Source organism: Melanerpes formicivorus, unplaced genomic scaffold, assembly GCF_026170545.1.
Source record: "Melanerpes formicivorus ecotype bairdi unplaced genomic scaffold, bMelFor1.0.p_v2 SCAF_3, whole genome shotgun sequence".
In the NCBI taxonomy this organism is placed as follows: Eukaryota; Metazoa; Chordata; class Aves; order Piciformes; family Picidae; genus Melanerpes; species Melanerpes formicivorus.
Genome location: NW_027142355.1, coordinates 5,143,236 through 5,167,942, shown reverse-complemented (window position 1 = coordinate 5,167,942; position 24,707 = coordinate 5,143,236). Strand labels below are relative to the sequence as shown.

At 45.8% G+C, this 24,707-nt stretch overlaps 1 protein-coding gene across 2 annotated transcripts in view; it reads left to right on the top strand.

The window, feature by feature from the left end:
- The window catches only part of LOC137455036 (synaptotagmin-1), a 535,786-nt gene that overhangs the window by 318,143 nt on the left and 192,936 nt on the right, over positions 1-24,707 (top strand). For both annotated transcript variants that reach the window (XM_068165552.1, XM_068165544.1), the window contains exon 4: positions 24,253-24,456. In XM_068165552.1, the coding sequence (XP_068021653.1) occupies positions 24,270-24,456 (187 nt within the window). In that variant the 5' untranslated portion in view covers positions 24,253-24,269. The remainder of the gene's footprint in view (positions 1-24,252; positions 24,457-24,707) is intronic.

Below are 24,707 nucleotides of genomic sequence, written 5' to 3'. Positions count from 1 at the left end.
TCTTAAACTCTTCTGGAGCAGGCTGCCCAGAGAGATTGTGGAGTCTCCTTGTCTGTAGACTTTCAAAACCCACCTGGATGCCTTCCTGAGTAGCCTGCCCTGCGTGATCCTGCTCTGGCAGGGAGGTTGCACTCAGTGCTCTCTAGAGGTCTTGTTCAAAACTTACAAAGAGATGCCTTGGCTTCTTGTTCTTCAGGTGCTCAGTGAACTTAGATATTGGTTTTATAAAGGGCAAAAGCCAAGAAAAAAGTGCTCCTTCCTGTCTCTGTCTCTGTGTGTCTGTGATAATACACATTTTCCATTTACAGTAGAAATCTTTTTTTGTCTTGGTTTAAACAATTTGAAATTATCCTATTTGGGCTTTGGCAGGAAAACCACGAACAGAACGAAATTAAAAGCTATGATGTTTCAAGCTTTTATCTCTGGGTTGTTCTGGGGGGTTTGTTTTATTTCTTTTTTTTTTCCCTGCTTGCAATTAGCAATAAACAAACAAGAATTACAGGCTTGTAATTAAAGGTTTAGTAGTTGCTGCTTGGTTTAAAATGACCTTGAAGTGGTGCTCTTCTTTTCATCTTCCTTTCTCTTTGCTAACATACATTCCAGCAGGGCTAAATCCCTCTTTTTATTTCTCCAAGGCCTTTGTTGAAGTGAAGGCAAAACTTTGACTTTCCTCTCCTCATATTTGTTATATTCTTTTTTTTTTTTTCTTTTTTTTTGTCACATTCTTAATATTTTACTGCATCCACTTTTATTCCATTGTGAATGTCCCTTGTGCTCTGAGTCCAATTTTCTGCTTTTACCTCACGGTGCTTAGACTATCCATTCTATTCTGTTTTCATCAAGAACCAGCTCTTAGCAACTAGATAACAGCCTGATGCTGAAGATTTCTTCTTTTCACTCAGTATAATACATCTTTTCTCTTCCAAAGAGATTTCTGGAGCTCATCAAATGCCCGTGCTACAGAACAATGCCTCCATGTGCTTTCTCTCAAATGTCTTTTCTTTCTTTTTCCCAGAATTTTGAAATGCTAACGTATTTATGATTCTCTTCTAAAGAGAAAGCAAACAATTTTATCAGCCATGTTGAAGCCTTTTGTGCTCCATTTTTCTAATGTAGCTGTAATCTCTGGAAAGCTCTTGGCTACAATTTTGTAGGAAAAAAAAACCACAAGAATTTCTTTGATAATTAGTGTTACATTCAGTATCGAAAGGTAGGCTCTAGCAAACAGTGTGTGCGTTATCATTTGATTCCAGTCACAGAACTACAGAATGGCAGGGCTTGGAAGGGATTGCTGGAAATCATCTAGCCCAATTCATAGAATCATACAATAAACCAGGTTGGAAAAGACCTCAGAGATCATCAAGTCCAACCTATTACCTAATGCCTAACACCTCATGAAAACTAAACCATGGCTTCAAGTACCACATCCAATCCTTTTCTGAGCACCTCCAGGGACAGTGACTCCGCCACCTCCCTGGGCAGCACATTCCAATGGGCAATCACTCTCTCTGTGTAGAACTTCTTCCTAAACTCCAGCCTAAACCTCCCCTGGTGCAGTTTGAGACTGTGTCCTCTTGTTCTGGTGCTGGTTGCCTGGGAGAAGAGACCAACCCCCACCTGGCTACAACCTCCTTTCAGGTGGTTGTAGAGAGCAATAAGGTCTCCCCTGAGCCTCCTCTTCTCCAGGCTAAACAATCCCAGCTCCCTCAGCCTCTCCTCATAGGGCTTGTGCTCGAGGACTCTCCCCAGCCTCGATGCCCTTCTCTGGACACCGTCAAGTGTCTCAATGTCCTAACCTAAAGCATGTTCACCTAGAGCAGGTTGCACAATACTATGTCCAGGTGGGTTTTTACCATCCTAGAGGTGACTCCACAACCTCTCTGGGCAGCTTACTCCAGTGCTCCAGCACCCTCACAGGAATGAGGCTTTTCCTCATGTTCAGATGGAACTGCTGTGTTCCAGTTCGTGCTCCTTGGTCCCTGTCCTGTTGCTGTGCAGTACTGGAAGGAGTCTGGCCCTATCCTCTTGCCCCCCACCCTTTAGGTGTTTATAAGATCCTCTCTCAGTCTTCCCTGGGCTAAATAGACTCAGGTCTCTCATCCTTATGAGAGAGATGCTCCACTTCCCTGATCATATTTGTAGCCCTCCACTGGACCCGCTCCATAGCTGTACCTAGAGCTTCAGGATAAACTAATCGGTGGGGTCAGGGGGAAAGAAGAAAATAAATGAACAAACAAAGCAACCCCAGCATTATCACATTGTAACACTCAATTAGACAACAAAATCTGAAAGAGAGCAGATTTTTTGTGAATATATCAATAAGATGTCTATACAAAGCTCCTGCCATGTTAATTTGCTCCTTTAAAACTGCCTTCTGTATGAATGTCAACTGTATAGCACTTAGTGTACCTGCAGCCCTCCTTCTGATGTCCCAGTTGGGCAATTAGCTCAAGCAGCTAAATCTACAGCAAAATTTAAGGCATGTGGCAGTGTGCACGAAGCTGTTTACCTGCTAGAGAGCTAACTATATTGGGTTAATGAAGAAACTCTAAGCAGGAAGGGGTTCAGGGCAGTGCAGTTTAATTACCAGCAGGTTAAGTAAAATTTTGTTCAAGTTTCCCTCTACCAACTTGAGAAACTGAATTATCCTTCTTAGAGGCATTTTGATGAACTGCATTTTTTCCTCCAAAAACACAAAGAGCACTGTACTGGGCAGAAAGAAGAAGTACTCAGAACAAAATTGGGCAAGGCAGCACCAGCAATAAATCAGCCATGCCTATTAAGTAGGATTTCTATCTCCCCAGGTTGTTTTGGCAATAGCACTAACCTTAGTTGCCCTCCTGCAGCAGTAAGTGGCTAATGAGGCACAATGGTCTATCAATCACTGCCTCAGTCAGAATGCTACTGCAGACTGGTGTCCAAATTTAGGGTGGATACATCCCTCAGTCTAAGAAGGGCGCAATGCATGCTCTGGAGCTTTACGTGCAATCTGTGATAAGGCACTCAGGAGGACTGCTTTCAGAATTCAGCTCAGGCATCTCAGCTAGCCCCAGTGCACTAAGTTTCATTCAAAGCTGTGATGAACTTTCTGGGCTCCTCAATTTAAGAAGGACATTGAGATTGTCCAGAGAAGGGCAGTGAGGCTGGTGAGAGCTCTAGAGCGCAAGCTCTATGAGGAGAGGCTGAGGGAGCTGGGATTGTTTAGCCTGGAGAAGAGAAGGCTCAGGGGAGACCTTATCGCTCTCTACAACTACCTGAAGGGAGGTTGTAGGCAGGTGGGGGTTGGTCTCTTCTCCCAGGCAACCAGCAACAGAACAAAAGGACACAGTCTCAAACTGCACCAGGGGAGGTTTAGGCTTGAGGTGAGGAGAAAGTTCTTCCCAGAAAGAGTAATTGGCCATTGGAATGTGCTGCCCAGGGAGGTGGTGGAGTCACTGTCCCTGGAAGTGTTCAAAAAAGGATTGGATGTGGCATTTGGAGCCATGGTTTAGTTATCAGGAGGTGTTAGGTACTAGGTAATAGGTTGGACTTGATGCTCTCTGAGGTCTTTCCCAACCTTATTGATTCTGTGGTTTAGTGATTCTGTAACTTTCAGGTGAAAATTTGGAATATTCATGACTCAGAAGGATCATGCCAGGAGGCAGAGACACCAGATTGCTTTTGTCATGCTATTTATACAAGCAGATCAACTCCAGGATGTAGATTAGATTGGATTAGAGGATCCCTAATGCTGTGCATATAAACATCCTTACTTCTATACAACCTTGAGCTGTATTATAGCTTCAGATCAGGCTTCCCATATAGCATCCGGAAGATGTGAGTACCTCAAAATGGTTACTCAGCAGCCAGCACGCTGAGTGAGAAGCTGCCTAATCAGCAGGGTATGCTAAAAACAGGGCTGACTCATAAATCCTGCTCCTCATGTCTCCACCACCTCCTTCCAGGTGATCTTTGTGTCCTCTCCTGAAGGTGGGCATGAAAGTTGGGTTGTGTTTTTTATTTTCAAAGGCTTAACACCAATGACTTTTGCCTTGCAGAGAAGCACAAATGAATCGAAGCAGCCACACTGTTGTATGCAGTTGTGGTAGTTTTAGGCTATGCCCTTAAAATTTTTCACAGATCTTGAGCAGAAAAGTAGTAAACTGGAAATAAATCACTATTGGTTGTAAAAAGGAAAATAAAGATAATTCTGAACAATCCCAGTGGAGAGATAAGGGACTAAAACAATCCAATCTTTCCTCTCTTCTCACTTCTTTACTCTGGGAAAGATACTAACTCACTTCTGCTTGACCTTGGCTGCTTTATTTGGTATTAACTTCTCTGCTTCTGTATTTTCTCCCTTTTGTACAGGGGGGTAAGGGGGAGACATCCAGGGAGAAGCTAGTAACTCCCCCTGGTCTTTGACCACGGAAATCCTTGTGCAGTTTGTTAATTGTAAATCCCTGTAAATATTGTAAATCCTGGATATTTTGTACATATTCATTGCATTCCACTGTAGATTGTAGTTTTGCCATGCAAATACAGCTTCCATTTGCTTCCAGCTGAGCTGGTCTGGCAGATTTAATGTTGGGGGGAATTTTCAGCCCACCACAGCAATCCTCAGTGATGGGAGAACTCATGCAGCGAAGATAACCTTAGGCTGAAATCTATTATGTATCCAAACAACTTCAAAACTGTGTCATGGAGCACTGGAACAGGCTGCCCAAAGAGGTTGTGGAATCTCCTTCTCTGGAGATTTTCAAGACCCATCTGGATGTGTTCCTCTGTGACCTGTGCTGGGTTCTATGTTCCTGCTCTGGCAGGGGGGTTGGCCTCGATGATCTTCAGAGGGCCCTTCCAACCCCTAACATCCTGTGATCCTGGTTGTGTGAGGTTTGATCTAGAGAAGAGAGTGGAACATACTCACACAAAACATTTCTGTATGCATACACACACAAAAAAGTTTACATTTGCAAAAATAGCTAAATTGCCATTCAGTCCTCAAATGCATGTAAAGAAAAAAAAGCCCACCAAGTTCTTGGGTTTTTTTCCCCCTTTTGTTTCTTCCTCATCTTTATTCTGAAAGTGGATTATCTAGTATGTCTTATGCGTGAGTTGCATACAAGGTTGTTATGGCAGCACTGGGACCAGTCCTGTTGGTGACATGGACAGTGGCATTGAGACACCCTCAGCACCAAGCTGTGTGGTGCAGCTGACGGAGGGAAGGGATCCATCCAGAGGGACCTGGACAGGCTGCAGAGCTTGGCCCAGGACAACCTCATGAGGTTCAACAAGGCCAAGTGCAAGGTCCTGCATCTGGGTCAGGGCAATCCCAATCACCAATACAGGCTGGGCAGGGACTGGCTTGAGCCCTGAAGAAAAGGCCTTGGGTGTGCTGGTGGATGAGAAGCTCAACATGAACCAGCAGTGAGCACTTGCAGCCCAGAAAGCCAACCAGAGCCTGGGCTGCAGCAAAAGAAGTGTGGACAGCAGGGCAAGAGAGGTGGTTCTCCCCCTCTACTCCACTCTGGTGAGACAGTGAGACCCTACCGGAGTACTGTGTCCAGTTCTGGAGACCCTGTTAAAAGAAGGATCTGGAGGTGCTGGAAGGTGTCCAGTGAAGGACCACGATGATGGTCAGAGGGCTGGAGCTGCTCTGCTATGGAGACAGACTGAGGGAGTTGGGGCTGTTCAGTCTGGAGAAGAAAAGGCTTCCCGGACACCTTCTTATGGCCTTCCAATATCTGAAGGGGGCTAACAGAAAGCTGGGGAGGGACTTTTGAGGGTGTCAGGGAGTGCTAGGACTAGGGAGAATGGAAACAGAACTAGAAATGGGTAGATTCAGATTGGATGTCAGGAAGAGATTCTTCCTCATGAGGGTGGTAAGACACTGGCACAGGTTGCCCAGGGAGGTGATGGAAGCCTCTTCCCTGGAGGTTTTGAAGGCCAGACTGGATGTGGCTGTGAGCAACCTGATGTAGTGTGAGGTGTCCCTGTCCATGGCAGGGAGGTTGGAACTGGATGGTCCTCGAGGTCCCTTCCAACCCTAACAATTCTATGATTCTGTGATGATTGTGAATGGGATCCATGCTAAGTTATTTATCTACACCAATAATTGCAGGAGAGTCATCAGAAACTAGTGCTTTATGCTAATACATTTTGAACTGTCTCAGTTTACAGTTTATCAGATGCTAAAATCAGCTCAGATATCTTTTTAAAAGATGTTTTTTTCAAAACACTGTGGGAACTGCGTGATTATTAACCCTGAATTAGCATATTTCTTCTTCTTCTTAAGTAGAAAATTGTTACAAGTCAGGAATTAATTGTCATTTAACTGATTGATAGTTTTCCCTCCCGCTGTGTCTGGAAAGCTATTGGATGGGGGAACATCATTCTTGACAGGAGGGAAAAGTATCACTCATTATGGGACAATTAGTTCCAATTTCCACCATTTTTCTTCCACGTGCTGATAAGATTGGCCTCTAAAATGCAAGCACCATAACTAATCATAAATATAGTTCATTTTTATTTTTGACAAATATCTATCTATCTATCTATCTATCTATCTATCTGTATATGTATATCTAAAGGCAGATGCTTCTTTCACTGCCATGCTTTTCTGGACTGGTGACCTTCCTAAAACAGGAATTTTCACATAGCTTCAATTAGCAGAAACTTTTACAGTCAGTGAGGTTACTTTCATGATTTTGCAGCCTTGATCCCAGGCTGCATCCAAAGATGTGTTGCCAGCAGATCCAGAGAGGTGATTCTGCCACTTTACTTTGCCCTGGTGAGACCTCACCTGGAGTATTGAGCCCAGGTCTAGAGCCTTCAATATAGGAAGGACATGGAGCTGATGGAGATGGTCCAGAGGAGGGCTACAAGAATGATCAAGGGGTTGGAGCAGCTCTGCTATGAGGACAGGCTAAGGGAGCAGGGGTGTTCAGCCTGGAGAAGAGAAGGCTCCAAGGAGACCTAATAGTAGCCTGCCAGTACCTGAAGGGGACTACAGTAAGGTTGGAGAGAGACTGTTTGCAAAGGTCTGCAGTGACAGGATGAGGAGCAATGGCTTCAAACTGGAGAAAGGCACATTTAGATTGGTTGTTAGGGACAAGTTCTTTCCTATGAGGGTGGTGGAACACTGGAACAGGTTTCCCGAGGAGGTGGTTGAAGCTCCTTCCCTGGAGATATTCAAGGTGAGGTTGGATGAGGCCCTGGGCAGCCTGATGTAGTTGGGGATGTCCCTGCTGACTGTTGGAAGTCTGGACTGGATGTCCTTTGGAGGTCCCTTCTGGCCCAGACCATTCTGTGATTCTATGACTGAGTGCTGAATGGTATGGTATAGCTGAAGAAAGCCCTGAAAAATCCCAGAAATAACAGAAGTGTGTAGTGTGAGGGGTCCCTGCCCATGGCAGGGGAATCCTTGAGCTCCCTTCCAACCCTAATAATTCTGTGATTCTGTGTTATGTACCTACTAAAAAGTCTGAATATATTCTTGAGCAGAATTTGCAAAGCTTGTTCTGCCAAATTCACTCACATTGGAGTAATTTTCCCATTAGTGCACTTGGGTGATGTGAAAGCTTTGATTCCAAATACCAACTGTTTACATTTTTCTAAATGCCACCCATGTAATTTTATCGTGGGTGCTGAAAAACTCTCTGAGCTGTTTTCTTCTCCCACCTACCACCAAGTAATGCATCCCAAATTCCATGTGCTTGGCTATGAGGATATAATCCCATGCCTTCAGCTGTTAACTGTCTCATCATCCTGGCCTGCATCAAGAACAGTGTGGCCAGCAGGAGCAGGGAAGTCATTGTGCCTCTGTACTCAGCACTGGTTAGGCCATACCTTGAGTCCTGTGTCCAGTTCTGGGCCACTCAGTTTAAGAAGGACATTGAGACTCTTGAACGTGTCCAGAGAAGGGCAACAAGGCTGGGGAGAGGCTTTGAGCATAAGCCCTATGAGGAGAGGCTGAGGGAGCTGGGCTTGCTTAGCCTGGAGAAGAAGAGGCTCACATGAGACCTTCTTGCAGTCTACAACTACCTGAAGGGAGGTTCTAGCCAGGTGGGGCTTGGTCTCTTCTCCCAGGCAACCAGCAGCAGAACAAGAGGACACAGTCTCAAGCTGCACTATGGGAGGTTTAGGCTGGAGATGAGGAGAAAGTTCTTCACTGAGGGAGTTATTAGCCATTGGAATGTGCTGCCCAGGGAGGTGGTGGCATCACCATCCCTGGAGGTGTTCAAGAGGGGATTGGATGTGGCACTTGGTGCCATGGTTTAGTAGTCATGAGGTGCTGGCTGACTGGTTGGACTTGATGATCTTTGAGGTCTCTTCCAACCTTATTGATTCTATGATTCTATGATCACACAAAATTAGAGAATGGGTTGAGTTGGAAGGGCCCTCCAAAGGTTATCCAGTCCAACCCCCTCTGCAGTCATCAAGGGCTCAGCTATATCAGGTCATGGAAGAGAGATAAGTTGCAAGCCAAAGCAAAAGGAGAAGAAAAGATAGAGCAGAAACTCTTTCTGCCTCTGCTCTATATCCCATTACCAAGCCAATTAATTCTCATTATTTTCCTTTCACATCCAATGGTAAATTTTTTTTTACTTTCAGTCTTTGCACTGAGGTCTAGGCTAAAGTTCCCCCTTCAAACTGTAACAGACCTCAAAGATACATTCAACTGCTCTGTGAAATTTAGTTTATAATTGCATTCAAGATGCAGAGGAGGGTTACAGTCTTGGGTTTTTAGCTTTTTGATACTACAGATGTAACAGAGAAAAACCCACTCGAGGGTGAAGCTGGAATGCAGCACTCATTAAATTCAGCAGAAATGATTGAATATAGCTAGAAAGAAGATCTTTTTCAGAAGGAAGGTGCCATTTTTAGGTAGCTACTTCTCAGGGTAGAATCACACTCTGAGGTGCCAAGTATTTCACAACCTAAATCCGAGATTTAACTCATCTGTGAGGCAGCATTGAATTGCACATCTCAGCTTACCACATTTGGTACCTCGGTGCACATTCCACCCTGCTTCTTCCTGACTGATTTTGCTAACCCCACAGTTACTGAGTTCAGAAATTAGGACACATAGGAGATCTCAACAGAAGGCAAATTCAAAGGGGGAAAGACTGAATTTAGAACTATGACCAAAGAATTTCTATTGTGGTGTTCCCTGTGAATTTTATCCCATCATAGTTAATCTCTAAGGCAGTTTATAGGCTTTATTAGAGCCATTGACCAGATAGGAGCCACATAGAATCATAGAATAGTCCGGGTTGGAAGGGACCTCAAGGATCATCCAGTTCCAGCCTCCTGCCATAGGCAGGGACCCCTCACACTACAGCAGGTTGCTCACAGCCACATCCAGCCTGGTCTTCAAAATCTCCAGGGAGGAGGCTTCCACCACCTCCCTGGGCAACCTGTTCCAGTCTCTCACCACCCTCATGGGGAAGAATTCTTCCTAACATCCAATCTGAATCTAATCATTCCTAGTTTTGCTCCATTTCAGTCCTATCATTACCTGATACCCTAAAAAGTCCCTCTCCAGCTTTCTTGTCAGCTCCCTTAAAATACTGGAAGGTCACAATCATGTCTCAATATGTGAATATAAATTGACATTATGCAACATACACAGCAAGGAATTTATTGATAGAAGGGCCTTAATTGTTTTTAGGATTACTTTACAATTATTTTGGAAGAGCAAGAGTTCTCTGTGGACTGCATTGGAATTCCATGCTTAAATGAACTGTAATTTTGGTATGAATTCTTACACTGCTGCATAAATGAAGTCTAGAAGTAAATGCCAGGGGAGTAGAAATGGAGATTACAGCTTCAGGAAGCAAGATGCAAGCATAAGAGATGACAGAATAATCATGTGGAAGGAAATTGCTGGATCACAGATCACAGGATGTTAGGTGTTGACTGGGACATTTGGACATCATCGAGTCCAACCCACCTGCCACAGCAGGACCATAGAATCTAGTGCAGGTCACACAGGAAGGCATCCAGACAGGGCTTGAAAGTCTCCAGAGAAGGAGACTCCACAACTTCTCTGGGGAGCCTATTCCAGTGCTCTGTGAGCCTCTCTGTGAAGACGTTCCTCCTCATGTTGAGGTGGGAATCTCCTGTGTTACAACACTTTACTTTCATTGCCCCTTCTCCTACCACAGGGTGCAAGTGATGAGAGGCTGTCCCCTCAGATATTAATAAACATTTATTAAATCCCCTTTCAGTCTTCTCCAGATTAAACAGCCCCAGGGCTCTCAGCCTTTCCTCATCAGGCAGTGCTCCAGTCCATCTTCCTCACAGCCCTTTGTTCGACTCTCTCCAGGAGATCCCTGTCCCTCTTAAACTGGGGAACCCAGAACTGGATGCAATATTCCAGGTGAGGTCTCACCAGGGCAGAGTAGAGGGGGCAGAGAACCTCCCTGGATCTGCTGGCCACACTCCTATTAATGCACCCCAGGATCCCATTTGCCTTCTTGTCCACCAGGGCACATTGCTGTTCCATGCAGAACTTCTTGACCACCAGGACTCCCAGGTCCCACTCCACAGGGCTGCTCTCCAACAGATCATCTCCCAGCCTGTATTGCTTCAATTTATTCTTCCTTCCCAGGTGCAGGACTCTGCACTGATCCTTAATGAACCTACTACTCTCTGGTCTATAGTTTCTTTCTTACCCTTATTCCTATTCCTAACCAGCTATAAGCAAGGACCTCAGTCATTCTGAAGCAGCATTTGCAGCAGACGAGGAAAACAGAGTGGTTAAATTACACAGGCTCTGATGCTTTGACAGGTTTGGTAACCACACTGCTGCTGAAACATGACAGCAATGTCAACATCGAGGGAGGCAAGGCTGTTTCTATCCCCATTACCTCTGAAAAATCGAAATAAATGAGTGACCAAGTAATATTGTACACTTAGAGGAAAAGCAGAGTCTCAAAACATGCTCAGGGAAAGAGGCATTGATATAGTGAAGCCATGCAAAGGAGCCAGAACTTTTGACTTAATGTAGTGCTCTTGCTTGTGGCTTTTCTGTTTCTCTGTAAGCTTCTGTGACTTCTCTAGCTCCTGTGTGCCTTTCTGCATTGCAGGACTGGAAGCTTGAAGTGGAGTCAAGAAATTATGGTCTTAACAGGAAAGCAAATAGCGTTGTTCTCATTAAAATTAGCAGCAGTCTTATCCACAGCTTAAGGAGTGAGCCTGGAAATACCATTTTGCATATTTTGGAAATGCAAAAAAAAAACCCCATCCACTGATTAGCTGTGCATTGATTACATTTGAGACTGAGGCTCTTTCTGGCAATGCAAGCCAAAAGTTTCACACAGACCCTACAGCTCAATATCTGAGGGCTGGGTATCAAGAGGGAGGGCACAGGCTCTGCTCACTTGCGCCCTGTGATAGGATAAGGGGCAATGGATAGAAACTACAGCATAGGAGATTCCACCTCAAAATGAGGAGGAACTTTTTCACTGTGAGGCTCACAGAGCACTGGAAGAGGCTGCCCAGTGAGGTTGTGCAGTCTCCTTCTCTGGAGATTTTGCGACCCATCTGGATGCCTTCCTGTGTGACCTGCACTGGGCTCTATGGTCCTGCTCTGGCAGGGAGGTTGGACTCAATGATCTCCAGAGGTCCCTTCCAACCCCTAACATCCCGTCATCCTGAGATCCTCCACTTCTTCCATGTGATTGTTTTCCCTTAAGCATGTTGTATAGTAGATAATGAAAATCTTCCAGAATCACTTTAAAAGTCTCCATTTTATTACAGGGTTGGTTTTTATTGCTCTGTTTGGTTTTATTTGCACAGTCACTACAGATATGTATCAGCTGAAAAGGAGGTCCCTTCTAACATCCTGTGATTCCTGTGGTTTCTGTGATAATGTGGGGCCCTATTCTGTTGAACAGCTCTGCCATTACTTAGTAAAGAGTTACCAGCAAGCTGAAAGAGAACTGTGTAGAGTGTGGCTTCCACTGAGGAATTTGCCTTTCTCCACTGTCCTCACTGCCCATATTCCTCCAAAAATCCTAAGATGTTTTACTCTCCACTGGACAGATCATTTTCTGTGGCATATGTTAAGCCTGGAAGCTTGCTTAGGGACAATATTGCATGCTATAATGAGTACAATTAAATAAAACATGGCTATCATGACCAAGAGGTATGAACTATTCTGGGCTTATTCTACACATACTACCAGAGTATCACAGTATCAGAGTACACTGAGGTCTTTTCCAACCTGTTTGATTCTATTATTCTATGAATTGGGCTAGATGATTTCCAGAGGTCCCTTCCAACCTCAACCATTCACCTCTCAGGCTCCTCCTCTCCAAGATACAGAGCCCTCAGCTCCCTCAGGCTCTCCTCATAAGGAAGATGTTCCACTCCCTTCATCATTTTTGTGTCTCTGCACTGGACTTTTTGAGGCAGTTCTCTGAGGTCCTTCTTGAGCTTAGTGGCCCAGAACTGGACACAATACTCCAGATGTGGCCTCACCAGGGCAGAGTAGAGGGGGAGGAGAACCTCTCCCAACCTACTTATCACAGCCCTTCTAATCCACCCCAGGATGCCATTGGCCTTCTTGGCCACAAGAGCACATTGCTGGCTCATGGTCAACCTCCCATCCACTAGGACCCCCAGGTCCTTTTCCCCTTTACTGCTCTCCAACAGGTCAGTCCCCAACCTATACAGGTCCATAGGGTTATTCTTTGCCAAGTGCAAGACTCTACCCTTGTCCTTGTTGGATTTCATTCAATTTCTTCCTGCCCAACTCTCAGCCTGTCCAGGTATGGCTGAATGGCAGCACAGCCCTCTTGTATCAGCCACTCCACCCAGTTTGGTGTCATCAGCAAACTTGCTGACAGATTGAGGTATTTTATCTTGTTCATTCACTCAAGCTAATAAAACTATTGTTGTGATATTGGTAGCAAACACTGGAAACCAGTTTTAAAAGGCTAAAATACGGCTGGGGTCTAAGATATTGACGTGCTGGAAGGTGTCCAGAGTAGGGCAACAAAGTTGGTGAGGGGTTTGGAGCACAGCCTTGTGAGGAGAGGCTGAGGGAGCTGGGGTTGCTTAGCCTGGAGAAGAGGAGGTTCAGGGGAGACCTTATTGCTGTCTACAACTATCTGAAGGGAGATTGTAGCCAGGTGGGAGTTGGTCTCTTCTCCCAGGCAACCAGCACCAGAACAAGAGGACAGAGTCTCAAGCTGTACCAGGGGAGGCTTAGGCTGGAGGTTAGGAAGAAATTGTACACAGAGAAAGTGATTGCCCCTTGGAATGGGCTGCCCAGGGAGGTGGTGGAATCGCCATCATTGGAGGTGTTTAGGAGGAGACTTGATAGGGTGCTTGGTGCCATGGTTTGGTTGATTAGGTGGTGTTGGATGATAGATTGGACTTGATTTTCTCTAAGGTCTCTTCCAACCTGGTAATTCTATTCTATTCTATTCTATTCTATTCTATTCTATTCTATTCTATTCTATTCTATTCTATTCTATATGGTGTTTTACATATGACAGCAGGAAAAATGTCTCTCCTTCCCTAAAAGAGTTGTGAGGGTGCTTCTGTGGGGCTTTGCTGGGATATTTGTTGTGCTTCAGCAGCAGCACTGAATTCCCCTAGCAGGGTTCTTGATCAGAATTTTCATCCCTGTGCAATGTTGGGCCTTTCTTGTACCTTCTCTACAGAAGTACTAAATCTGGATTGCATTGTTAGCCTTTGTGGCAGTGGTGAAAAAGCTCTTTTGATATGACATCTTTCCTGTGACCTTCCATTCTTCTGAGAATGTAGTTACAGACCCATCTTTACAAATACCCAAGGAAGCCTTTTCTGAAGTTGTCTTTTAAAATAAATGTCCATTACTGGAGCTGGAAAGATAGAAGATGAATGAGTGAAAAAAAATGTATTATTAACATCCCAGAATACTTAAATCTAGGAAGAGATCATTCATTGTAGATATCTTTAGACATTCTGGTAATGTTCTCATCTTCTTAGTGATTAATTAATTTCATCAAAAGCAGGGTAATGGAACAGGGTAAATACTCAATGTGGTGTTAAAACCTTTCTGTGGTAACATTGCATACTTACCCTGGACATACCAGCACTGAAAGCTAATAGTTTCTTCCTCTCTCAGTGCACAAGAGCTGGAAACAAAAATGACAGAGGAGGACAGGTGCTGATAATTACAGGATCACAGGTCACAGGATGTTATGGATTGGAAGAGACCTCCGGAGGTGTTCAAGTCCAATTCCCCAGGACCATAGAATCTAGCGCAGGTCACACAGGAAGGCATCCAGATGGGCCATGAAATTCTCCAGAGAAGGAGACTGCACAACCTCACTGGACAGCTTGTCCCAGTGCTCTGAGACCCTCCCAGTGAAGAAGTTCCTCCTCATTTTGAGGTGGAATCTCCTGTGCTGTAGTTTCTATGCATTGCCCCTTGTCCTATCACAGGGTGCAAGTGAGCAGAGCCTGTCCCCTCCCTCTTGACCCCCAGCCCTCAGATATTGATAAACATTTATTAAATCCCCTCTCAGTCTTCTCCTCTCCAGACTAAGCAGCCCCAGGGCTCTCAGCCTTTCCTCATCAGGCAGTGCTCCAGTCCCTTCAGGATCCTTGTAGCCTTCTGTTGGACTCTCTCCAGCAGACCCCTGTCCCTGTTGAACTGGGGAGCCCAAAACTGGATGCAGTATTCCAGGTGAGGTGTCACCAGGGCAGAGTAGAAGGGGAGGAGAACCTCCCTGCATCTGTTGTGATTAATTTATTTATTCTCTTTTTGGATAATTTTTCAGTTTTCATTCCAAGCTGGGGGTAACTGCTGGGGTGAAGGTGTCTGAGATGCTGGATAGATAAGCTGTCAAAGAAATTCCATTTAACAGTGGAGATCCCAGTTTACAACTTTCCAGGCTTATTATTGAGGTCCAGTGATCTGCTCTTCTGTAGCTCTTGAGATCCTACAGGAAGGCTGGAGAGGGACATTTCATAATGGTGTCTAGCAATACCGTACGGGGTATGGTTTGAAGCTGAGGGAGAGTAAGTTTAAACTGAATCTTGTGAATAAGTTCTTCACCTCAAGGGTGATGAGACTCTAGGATAGGCTGCACAGGGAAGCTGTGGATGCCTCCTCCCTGGGGCTGTTCAAGGCCAGGTCGGATGAGACCTTGAGCAGCTGAGTCTAGTGGAAAGGTGTCCCTGCCCATGGTGGGGAGATTAGAGCAGATGATCTCTGAGGGCCCTTCCAACCTAGGCCATTCTGTGAAGAATGGTGACAATTATTTCTGCAAAATTACACAATGGCTCATAATCATAGAATCATAGAATATTTGGGGTTGGAAGGGACCTCAAGGATCATTCAGTTCCAAACCCCCTTCAGTGGGTAAGGACACCTCACACTACAGCAGGTTGCTCACAGTCACATCCAGCCTGGCTTAAAAACCTCCGGGGTTGTGGCTTCCACCACCTCCCTGGGCAACCTGTTCCAGTCTCTCACCACCCTCATGGGGAAGAACTTCTTCCTAACATCCAACCTGAATCTACCCACTTCTAGTTTTTCTCCATTTTTCCAAGTCCTATCACTGCCTGACACCCTAAAAGGTCCCTCCCCAGGTTTTTTGTAGCCCTCTTCAGACACTGGAAGGCCAGAATAAGGTCTCCTGGGAGCCTTCTCTTCTCCAGACTGAACAGCCCCAACTCTCTCAGTCTGTCTCCAGCCCTCTGCTCATCCTCATAACCCTTCTCTGGACACGTTCCATCACTCTGTGTGTTGTGAATAAGTTTATTAACTTTCACTATTAGTAAGGTAGCAAAACTTGAGAGGCAGGAAGGTAAAAGGACACATCCCAGAAAATCTCTTTTGGAGGGAATGATTCGGTCAGCAGGGAATATCTGAGCTCTTTGCCGTCTCACTCTGCCCACTTGGAGTTCAGAGAGATGAGAGGGGGAATGAGCAAAACTAAATTGTCTGAAATCCACCATGCAGCAGAAATGTCACCAATGTTATTTAATGAGGTTAAATATTCACCAGGTCTTTTACCACCTGCTAAGGTATGCCTGCTGTCATTTAACCCTACAGTAACCATGCTAATTTGCTTTTCCACACTTTGGGCTTGCTCAGTCTATAGGAAAATCTATCCATTATGTGGTTTGATGGATGATGCACTGCTCTGACTTTTGCTTTTATTCCAAACCCTGAAAAATCCCCCTTTGCAAATGAATGACTGGGAACATCCCACAGCATTCCCATTTATTATATCACTATTCAGTTTATTTTTCAAACCCAATTTCAAACAAGTAAGAATTCCCCATGATATTTGTCCCCTTCCCCCCACCCCCCTACCCCCCCAGTTTCTCCACATCTTACTTTGGATAGAACAGAATCACAGAATGTGTTGGGTGGGAAGAGAGACCCTCACAGGGCATCTTGTCTGACACCCTGCAGTGAGCAGGGACATCTCCAACTGGATTCTATTCTATTCTATTCTATTCTATTCTATTCTATTCTATTCTATTCTATTCTATTCTATTCTATTCTATTCTGTATCAGGTTGCTCAGGGCTCCATCAACTTTGACCTTGAATGTCTCCAGGGGTGGGGCCTCAACCACATCCCCAGGCAACCCATTCCAGTATTTTATCACTCATTGCAAAGAACTTCCTCTCTATGTCTAACCTAAATCTACCCTGTTCTAATTTCAAACCACTGCCATCTCCTCCTAACACTACAAACCCTTGTAAACAGTCATTCCCCAGCCCTCCTGTAGGTCCCCTTCAGACCATCAGGTCTCCCTGGTACCTTCTCTTCTGCAGGTTGAACAACCCCAACTCTCTCACCCTGTGTTCCTAGGAGAGGGACTCCAGCCCTCTGATCATCATTGTGGCCCTCCTCTGGATTCATTTCCAGCAGGACCATGTCTGTCTTGTGTTTGAGGCCCCAAATCTGGACACAGTACACCAGGTGAAGTCTCACCAGATCAAAGTGGCAGAATCACCTCACCTGATCTGCTGCTTTTGATGTAGCCCAGGATGCCATTTGCCTTCTGGGCTGCAAGTGTACACTGCTGGCTCATCTCCAGCTTTTTTGTGCACCAGTACCCCTGAATCCTTTTTCTGCAGGGCTGTTCTCACCCCCTAGCCTGTAATGATATCAAAGACTGACCCCACCTATGTGCAGGATCTTGCTTTCTTGTCACCCCCTTAAGATACTGAAAGGCCACAATAAGGTTTCCTCAGAGCCTTCTCCTCTCCAAACCAAACAACCCCAACTCTCTCAGCCTGTCCTCACAGGAGAGCAGCCCCAGCCCTCTGGTCATCCTAGTGGTCCTTCTCTGAACATGTTCCAGCACACAGGTTGCCCTTCCCTGCAGCAGGGCTGACAGGTGCATCCCAGCTCCTCCACCACCCTGCTTCCCTGCTTCTGCAGCTCCTTGCATTATTATGGAAAGCTGCAGCATTCCATATGGTGGAAAGCCATCAGATGATACCTCTATAGGCAAGTGGGGTTGTGCTCTTCAGAAAATTCTTTACTGCAGAAAGCTTTTTCTGAGCCAACATCCTTTCTCAGCCCCTTCATACCTATTTAAAACACCGACACAGTGTCATTGGCGTGTAAAGATCAAAGGCTCTGTAGCAAGTCTCAAAGCATCTGTGCATGCCTCATTAGATGCAGTGACCTCTATCTGCACTAGAACTCTACTGAGGATTGTTCCTGGACTTCAGAGTAATGCTCTGTTTACTTATTTTTGCTCCTTCTTTCTGAACACAAACCAGCAGTGTGCCCAGGTGGCCAAGAAGGCCAATGGCATCCTGGCCTGCAACAGAAATAGTGAGGCCAGCAGGAGCAGGGAAGACATTGTGCCTGTGTACTCAGCACTGGTTAGGCCACATCTTGAGTCTTGTGTCCAGTTCTGGGCCCCTCAATTTAAGAAGGACATTCAGATACTTAAACATGTCCAAAGAATGGCAATGAGTCTGGGGAGAGGTCTGGAGCACAGCCCAATGTGGAGAGGCTGAGGGAGCTGGGTTGTTTAGCCTGCAGAAGAGGAGGCTCAGGGGAGACCTCATTGCTCTCTAAACTACCTGAAGGGAGGTTGTGGACAGCTGGGGGTTGGTCTCTTCTCCCAGGCAACCTGTGGCAGAACAAGAAGACACAGTCTCAAGCTGCACCAGGGGAAGTTTAGGCTGGAGGTGAGGAGAAAGTTCTTCCCAGAAAGAGTAATTGGCCATTGGAATGTGCTGTCCAGGGAGGTGGTGGAGTCACCATCACTGGAGGTGTTTAAAAAGAGCCTGGATGAGGCACTTGGTGCCATGGTTTAGTTGATTAGAAGGTGTTGGGTGATAGGTTGGACTTGATGATCTCAAAGGTCTTTTCCAACCTGGTTTATTCTGTACTCTGTATTCTGTATGAAGTGTAGCTCTTCAAATTTGTTCTCCCAATATATTTTCAAAACATATCTCCAAAACTGGAAGCAAATAAAAATTGCATTTGCCTTAATTTTTTAATTAGCCGAAAGCCATCGCTGCAAATTGTGTCTCCCATTGCAAAACAAAATAGCCAACTGCCAAGCCTGAAATAATTAAGCAATATATTATGATTAAGCAATTTCATTTTGATTTAATTATGATATATCATGCAACTTTTTGTGTCTGTGCTGACATTCATTGACGAGACGCTACCATATAAAACACCTCTAATGTTTGCAGCTGATGGCTCTGCATGTTTTGCTTCATAGGATCTGGCATTCATCAGAGCATATGGAAAAAAAAAAAGAAGTCTTCCAGGCTGGAATTGCTGGCACCTGATTTCATGCTACCCAAATTATGCACTACATGTCTCTTTCTGCTTGATGTTTTGGAAGGCATGTGGGGAAGCAGCAGTGTGCCCAGGTGGCCAAGAAGGCCAATGGCATCCTGGCCTGCATCAGGAACAGTGTGGCCAGCAGGAGCAGGGAGGTCATTCTGCCTTTGTACTCAGCACTGGTTAGGCCACACCTTGAGTCCTGTGTCCAGTTCTGGGCCCCTCAATTTAAGAAGGACATTGAGACTCTTGAATGTGTCCAGAGAAGGGCAACAAAGCTGGTGAGGGGTTTGGAGCACAGCCCTGTGAGGAGAGGCTGAGGGAGCTGGGGTTGGTTAGCCTGGAGAAGAGGAGGCTCAGGGGAGACCTTCTTGCTCTCTACAACTGCCTGAGGGGAGTTTGTAGCCAGGTGGGGGGTTGGTCTCTTCTCCCAGGCAACCTGTGGCAGAACAAGAAGACACAGTCTCAAGCTGCACCAGGGGAAGTTTAGGCTGGAGGTGAGGAGAAAGTTCTTCCCAGAAAGAGTAATTGGCCATTGGAATGTGCTGCTGAGGGTGGTGGTGGAGTCACCATCCCTGGAGGTGTTCAGAAAAGGATTGGATGTGGCACTTGGAGCCATGGTTTAGTTGTCATGAGGTGTTAGGTATTAGGTAATAGGTTGGACTTGGGGATCTCTGAAGTCTTTTCCAACCTTATTGCTTCTGTGATTCTATGATCACACAAGCTCTTTGTAGCCATCAGACTTGAGCCAAAGATCGTGGGGAGTCACTGGACTCTTCTCATTGGCTTGGATTTGCTTTCAGTAGTGAACTGCTCCACCCTGCTTACAGACAGAGAAGGATGCATGCTCATGAAATGTTTATGGAGCTTCACATATTCTGTGTCATCATCAACATGGGTTTTGTATTAGTCTGAAGACTGCAAGGGCAAAGCAGCAGCAGCCATGGGCAGGCAGGGAACGCTGCTTCGTTTGCTGCCACATCTGTAACACTGCTGCAAAATATCCTCCACATTGCTGCTTCAGAATGAGGCCAACCCCCCCCAACCCCCTTTAGTGAAAATCCTTTTCATCAGCTGACAGCGTTGGAGAATGGCTTCTAGCACAGACTAGGCTCGTGGGCAAACCCCTGTTTAAAGACAAGAATGGTGGGGAGGCTGATTCTGAAAGGTTCATTCTTGCCTGCAGCCAGATCTGTGCCCGCGGGCTAAGAGGAATAAAGTTGAAGGACAAAGAGCTAATTCTCATCTTGATTTAGTCATTTGAGCATTCTCCATGAAAACAGCCACCTAAGGCAGGAAAGCTCAGGATTCATCATGTTGCATGCAGTCAGATGCTCTCATGCCTCTGTAATTTAAACATGTTGCCCTTCTTTTTCCCTATGATGATGTTTCAATTTCTCAGCACAAGGTCAAAGGCCAAATGTCGTTTGGGGCTGAGAGCGGTTGTACACTCAGAGCAATAATGAGTGTTTGTTATCTCTCAAACTCTCTCTCCCTCTGGTTTTCTGAAGGCAAACTGGATGATTATTCAGATCAGTGATATTTAGAATGCAGCAGGAAACCAGAACAGTGTGTTCAAAGCCAAGTAATAGCATTTCAGCCAACCTTGTTGTGATATTGAAATGTCTGTGTTCATGGGTTGGGGCAATCCCAGGCACTGATACCGGCTGGGCAGGGACTGGCTTGAGAGCAGCCCTGAAGAAAAGGCCTTGGGGGTGCTGATGGATGAGAAGCTCAACATGAGCCAGTAGTGTGCACATGCAGCCCAGAAAGTCAACCAGAGCCTGGGCTGCATCAAGGGAAGTGTGGCCTGCAGGGCGAGGGAGGTGATTCTCCCCATCTACTCCGCTCTGGCGAGACCCCACCTCGAGGACTGTGTCCAGTTCTGGAGCACCTATTACATGAAGGATCTGAAGGTGCTGGAAGGGGTCCAGAGAAGGGCCATGAGGATGATCAAGGGCTGGAGCATCTCTCCTATGGGGACAGACTGAGGGAGTTGGGGCTGTTCAGTCTGGAGAAGAGAAGGTTTTGTGGAGATCTCATTGTGGCCTTCCAGTATCTGAAAGGGGCTACAAGAAAGCTGGGGAGGTGTCTGGTAGTCATAGGATCAGGGGGAATGGAACAAAACTAGAAACGGGTAGATTCAGATTGGATGTTAGGAAGAAGTTCTTCCCCATAAGGGTGGTGAGAGACTGGCACAGGTTGCCCAAGGAGGTGGTGGAAGCCTCATCTCTGGAGGTTTTGAAGGCCAGACTGGATGTGGCTGTGAGCAACCTGATGTATTGTGAGGTGTCCCTGTCCATGGCAGGGAGGTTGGAACTGGATGGTCCTCGAGGTCCCTTCCAACCCTAACAATTCTATGGTTCTATGATTCTGTATTCACAGAATCACAGAATATTAGGGGCTGGAATGGACCACAAAAGATCGTCCAGTCCACCTTCATCTAGCCTGACCATCATCCCTGTGGCCCACAGTTCTTTGCTTTCTCAGGTACATGGCTAAAGAAAAAGTTTTGCAAAATGCCCATGATAACCACCCTGGAGGCAGATGTCAAAAGCTAGGCTATTTATTAACAGAATAAAGCAGACAGAACAGAAGAGAGAGAAAGAGAAAGAAAAAAAAGAGAGAAGACTTCATCTTTGTTGGCTGGAGGAAGGGAGGGAGCTCTCCCAAAATCCAGGACTCAAGCTGCGCCAGGGGAAGTTTAGGCTGGAGGTGAGGAGAAAGTTCTTCACCGAGAGAGTCATTCGTCATTGGAATGTGCTGCCCAGGGAGGTGCTGGAGTCACCATCCCTGGAGGTGTTCAAGAGGGGATTGGATGTGGCACTTGGTGCCATGGTCTAGTCATGAGGTCTGTGGTGACAGGTTGGAATTGATGATCTTTGAGGTCTTTTCCAACCTTGGTGATATTGTGATACTTTCCATGAGTAGCCACTAGTACGTGGGGTCTTTTGTGAAGATGTCTTTTTTTCCAGGAGGTATTCTTTTCTTCTCACAGCAGGCAAAACTTGGGGCATGGCTTTGCTAGTAGTGGTGGTAGAGGTGGTAGAGAGAGAGAGTTCCTGGACTGCTTCCAGGCTGGATGTTAATGGTGATGTTTTCTCTCTCCCCTGAGCTGCTCAGGCTCAATGTCTTTTATTCAGTTAATGGCAGCTCCCCCTGGCCCACACCCCAGTCACATTAATGCCTATGTGACTGCCAGGTGTGCTATCAGAGGGCAGAGCTGACCCAGCAGGCAGGTCCTTCACAACAATCTTCTCTTTTGCTGGACGTTCCAGAGGGGCTTTTCACTATCCCCTCCCTGGGCATCTGTTGTCTGGGTGAGGAGCAAAGGTGATTTTATCTTTGTTGATTCACATCAAGAAAGACAAGATTTAGCCTCTTACATGAGGGATTATGCTTGTGACAGGCTCTCAGATATTTTGATAGGGCTGCATTTGGGTGCCCTACAGATGTCATAGCTTCATGAATACACCAATGAGACATCTGAATAATTTAAGGGAATATTGTTGGTAGCAAATGTCAATGCAAAATAACTGGAAGGGAAATTGCCTTCAGTGACTGAAGCAAAAAATGGATGCAAATCAACTTCTGATTATAAACAACTTGCTTAAATAGGGAACAATAGGTTATTACTTTGACAAGAAATCTTGAAGTGTTTTTATTACAAACTTATCATAGAATTATAGAAACATAGGATGGTCTGGACTGGAAGGGACCTCCAAAGTCAGCAGGGACATCCCCAACTAGATCAGGGTACCCAGGGTACCCAGGTACGCAGGTACCAGGATCAGGGTACCTCATCCAGCCTCACCTTAAATATCTCCAGGGAAGGAGCCTCAACCACCTCCCTGGGAAACCTGTTCCAGTGTTCTACCACCCTTATAGGAAATAACTTGTTTCTAACACCACATCTCGATCTGCCCTTCTCTAGTTTGAAGCCATTGCCCCTGGTCCTGTCCCTGCAGGCCTTTGCATACAGTCTCTCTCCATCCTTCCTGTAGACCCCTTCAGGTACTGGCAGGCTGCTCTTAGGTCTCCCTGGAACCTCCTGTTCTCCAGGCTGAACACCCCCAGCTCCCTCAGCCTGTCCTTGTAGCAGAGCTGCTCCAACCCCCTGATCATTTGCATGGCCTTCCTCTGGACCCTCTCCTCAGCTCCGTGTCCTTCCTATATTGAGAGCTCCAAACCTGCACACAGTACTCCAGGTGATGTCTCAGCAGAGCAGATCAAAGTGGTAGAATCACCTCTCTGGCTCTGCTGGAAATGCATCTTTTGATGTAGCCCAGGCTGTGATTTGCCTTCTGTGCTGCAAGCTCACACTTCCTGCTCATGTCCAGCTTCTCATCCACCAGCACCCCCAAGTTCTTTTCCTCAGGGCTGCTTTCTCTCACCTCCTCCCCCAGGCTGTATTGACAGTGAGGATTGTTCCAGCCCAGGTGCATATATTTTAGGTAGAAACTTTGTCCATGATCCACAACCCTGTCAGTGTCATAGAAGAATAATTCTGTAAATAAATAATGAGATTTGTACTGAGAGAGCAGTTATTCAGTTTGCTTATACTTTCAGAACTGAAGAGGAAAACTTTACTCTGCATGAGAATTTTACAGGAATTTTGAGGTTCGAAGTTCTTCAGTTCAAAACATAAAAATTATAGAAGAACTTTAAGCAATAAAATGATTCTGGGTGAAATTAATCCTGCAAAAGAGTTTTCTCTCTTCTCTAATTATATTTTATGATGAATGCGAAGCGTAGCCAGGAAGTCAAGGGAGGTGATTCTCCTCCTCTAATCCACTCTGGTGAGACCCCACCTGGAGCACTGTGTCCAGTTATGGAGCCCCTATTACAGGAAGGATCTGGAGGGGCTGGAACGTGTCCAGAGAAGGGCCATGAGGATGATCAGGGGGCTGGAGCTCTTCTGCTATGGAGACAGAGGGAGTTTGGGCTGTTCAGTCTGGAGAAAAGGCGGCTCCTAGGAGACCTTCCTGTTGCCTTCCAGTATCTGAAGGGGGCTACAGGAAATCTGGGGAGGGACTTTTTAGGGTTTCAGGGAGTGATAGGAGTGGGGGGAATGGAGCAAAACTAGAAATGGGTAGATTCAGTTTGGATGTTAGGAAGAAGTTCTTCCCCATGAGGGTGGTGAGACACTGGAAGAGATTGCCCAGGGAGGTAGTGGAAGCCTCATCCCTGGAGGTTTTGAAGGCCAGGCTGGATGTGGCTGTGAGCAACCTGCTGTAGTGTGAGGGGTCCCTGCCTATGGCAGGAGGTTGAAACTGGATGATCCTTAAGGTCCCTTCCAACCCTGACTATTCTATGATTCTATGATTCTAATCTACTAATGCAGTCATATTTACTCAGTAAGCATCAAGTCTTATTTTGGCTATTTAGTCTTTCAGTGATGAGAGATCCATTTCAATGATTCAAACTTTGCCTTTTGGGGTTTGTTAATATTTTTTTTTTAAAAAAACCCTATTCTTCTTGTTCCAACAGCTTGAACAGTGGCAACAATGGTGAGTGAAAGCCATCACGAAGCCCTGGCAGCACCGCCAGCTACCACAGTAGCAGCAGCCCTTCCAAGTAATGTCACTGAGCCAGCCAGTCCTGGAGGAGGAGGAGGAGGAGGAGGAGGAGGAAAAGAAGATGCGTTTTCTAAGTTAAAAGAGAAGTTCATGAATGAACTGAACAAAATCCCACGTGAGTAAAACTTTACTGGTGAAAAATAACTTGATGTTTTCCTTCCTGTAATTTATTTACACAGGATAGTCAAGGGTTTCTACTCAGAACTAGAGAAAGCAGAAGATCAACCAGATTTCCCAGAATCACAGAATTAACCAGCTTGGAGAAGACCTTTGAGATCATTGAGTCCAACCTGTCACCCAACACCTTCTAATCAACTAAACCATGGCAAATTAATTGGAGTAGATAAAATGCAGTCAAATTTACAC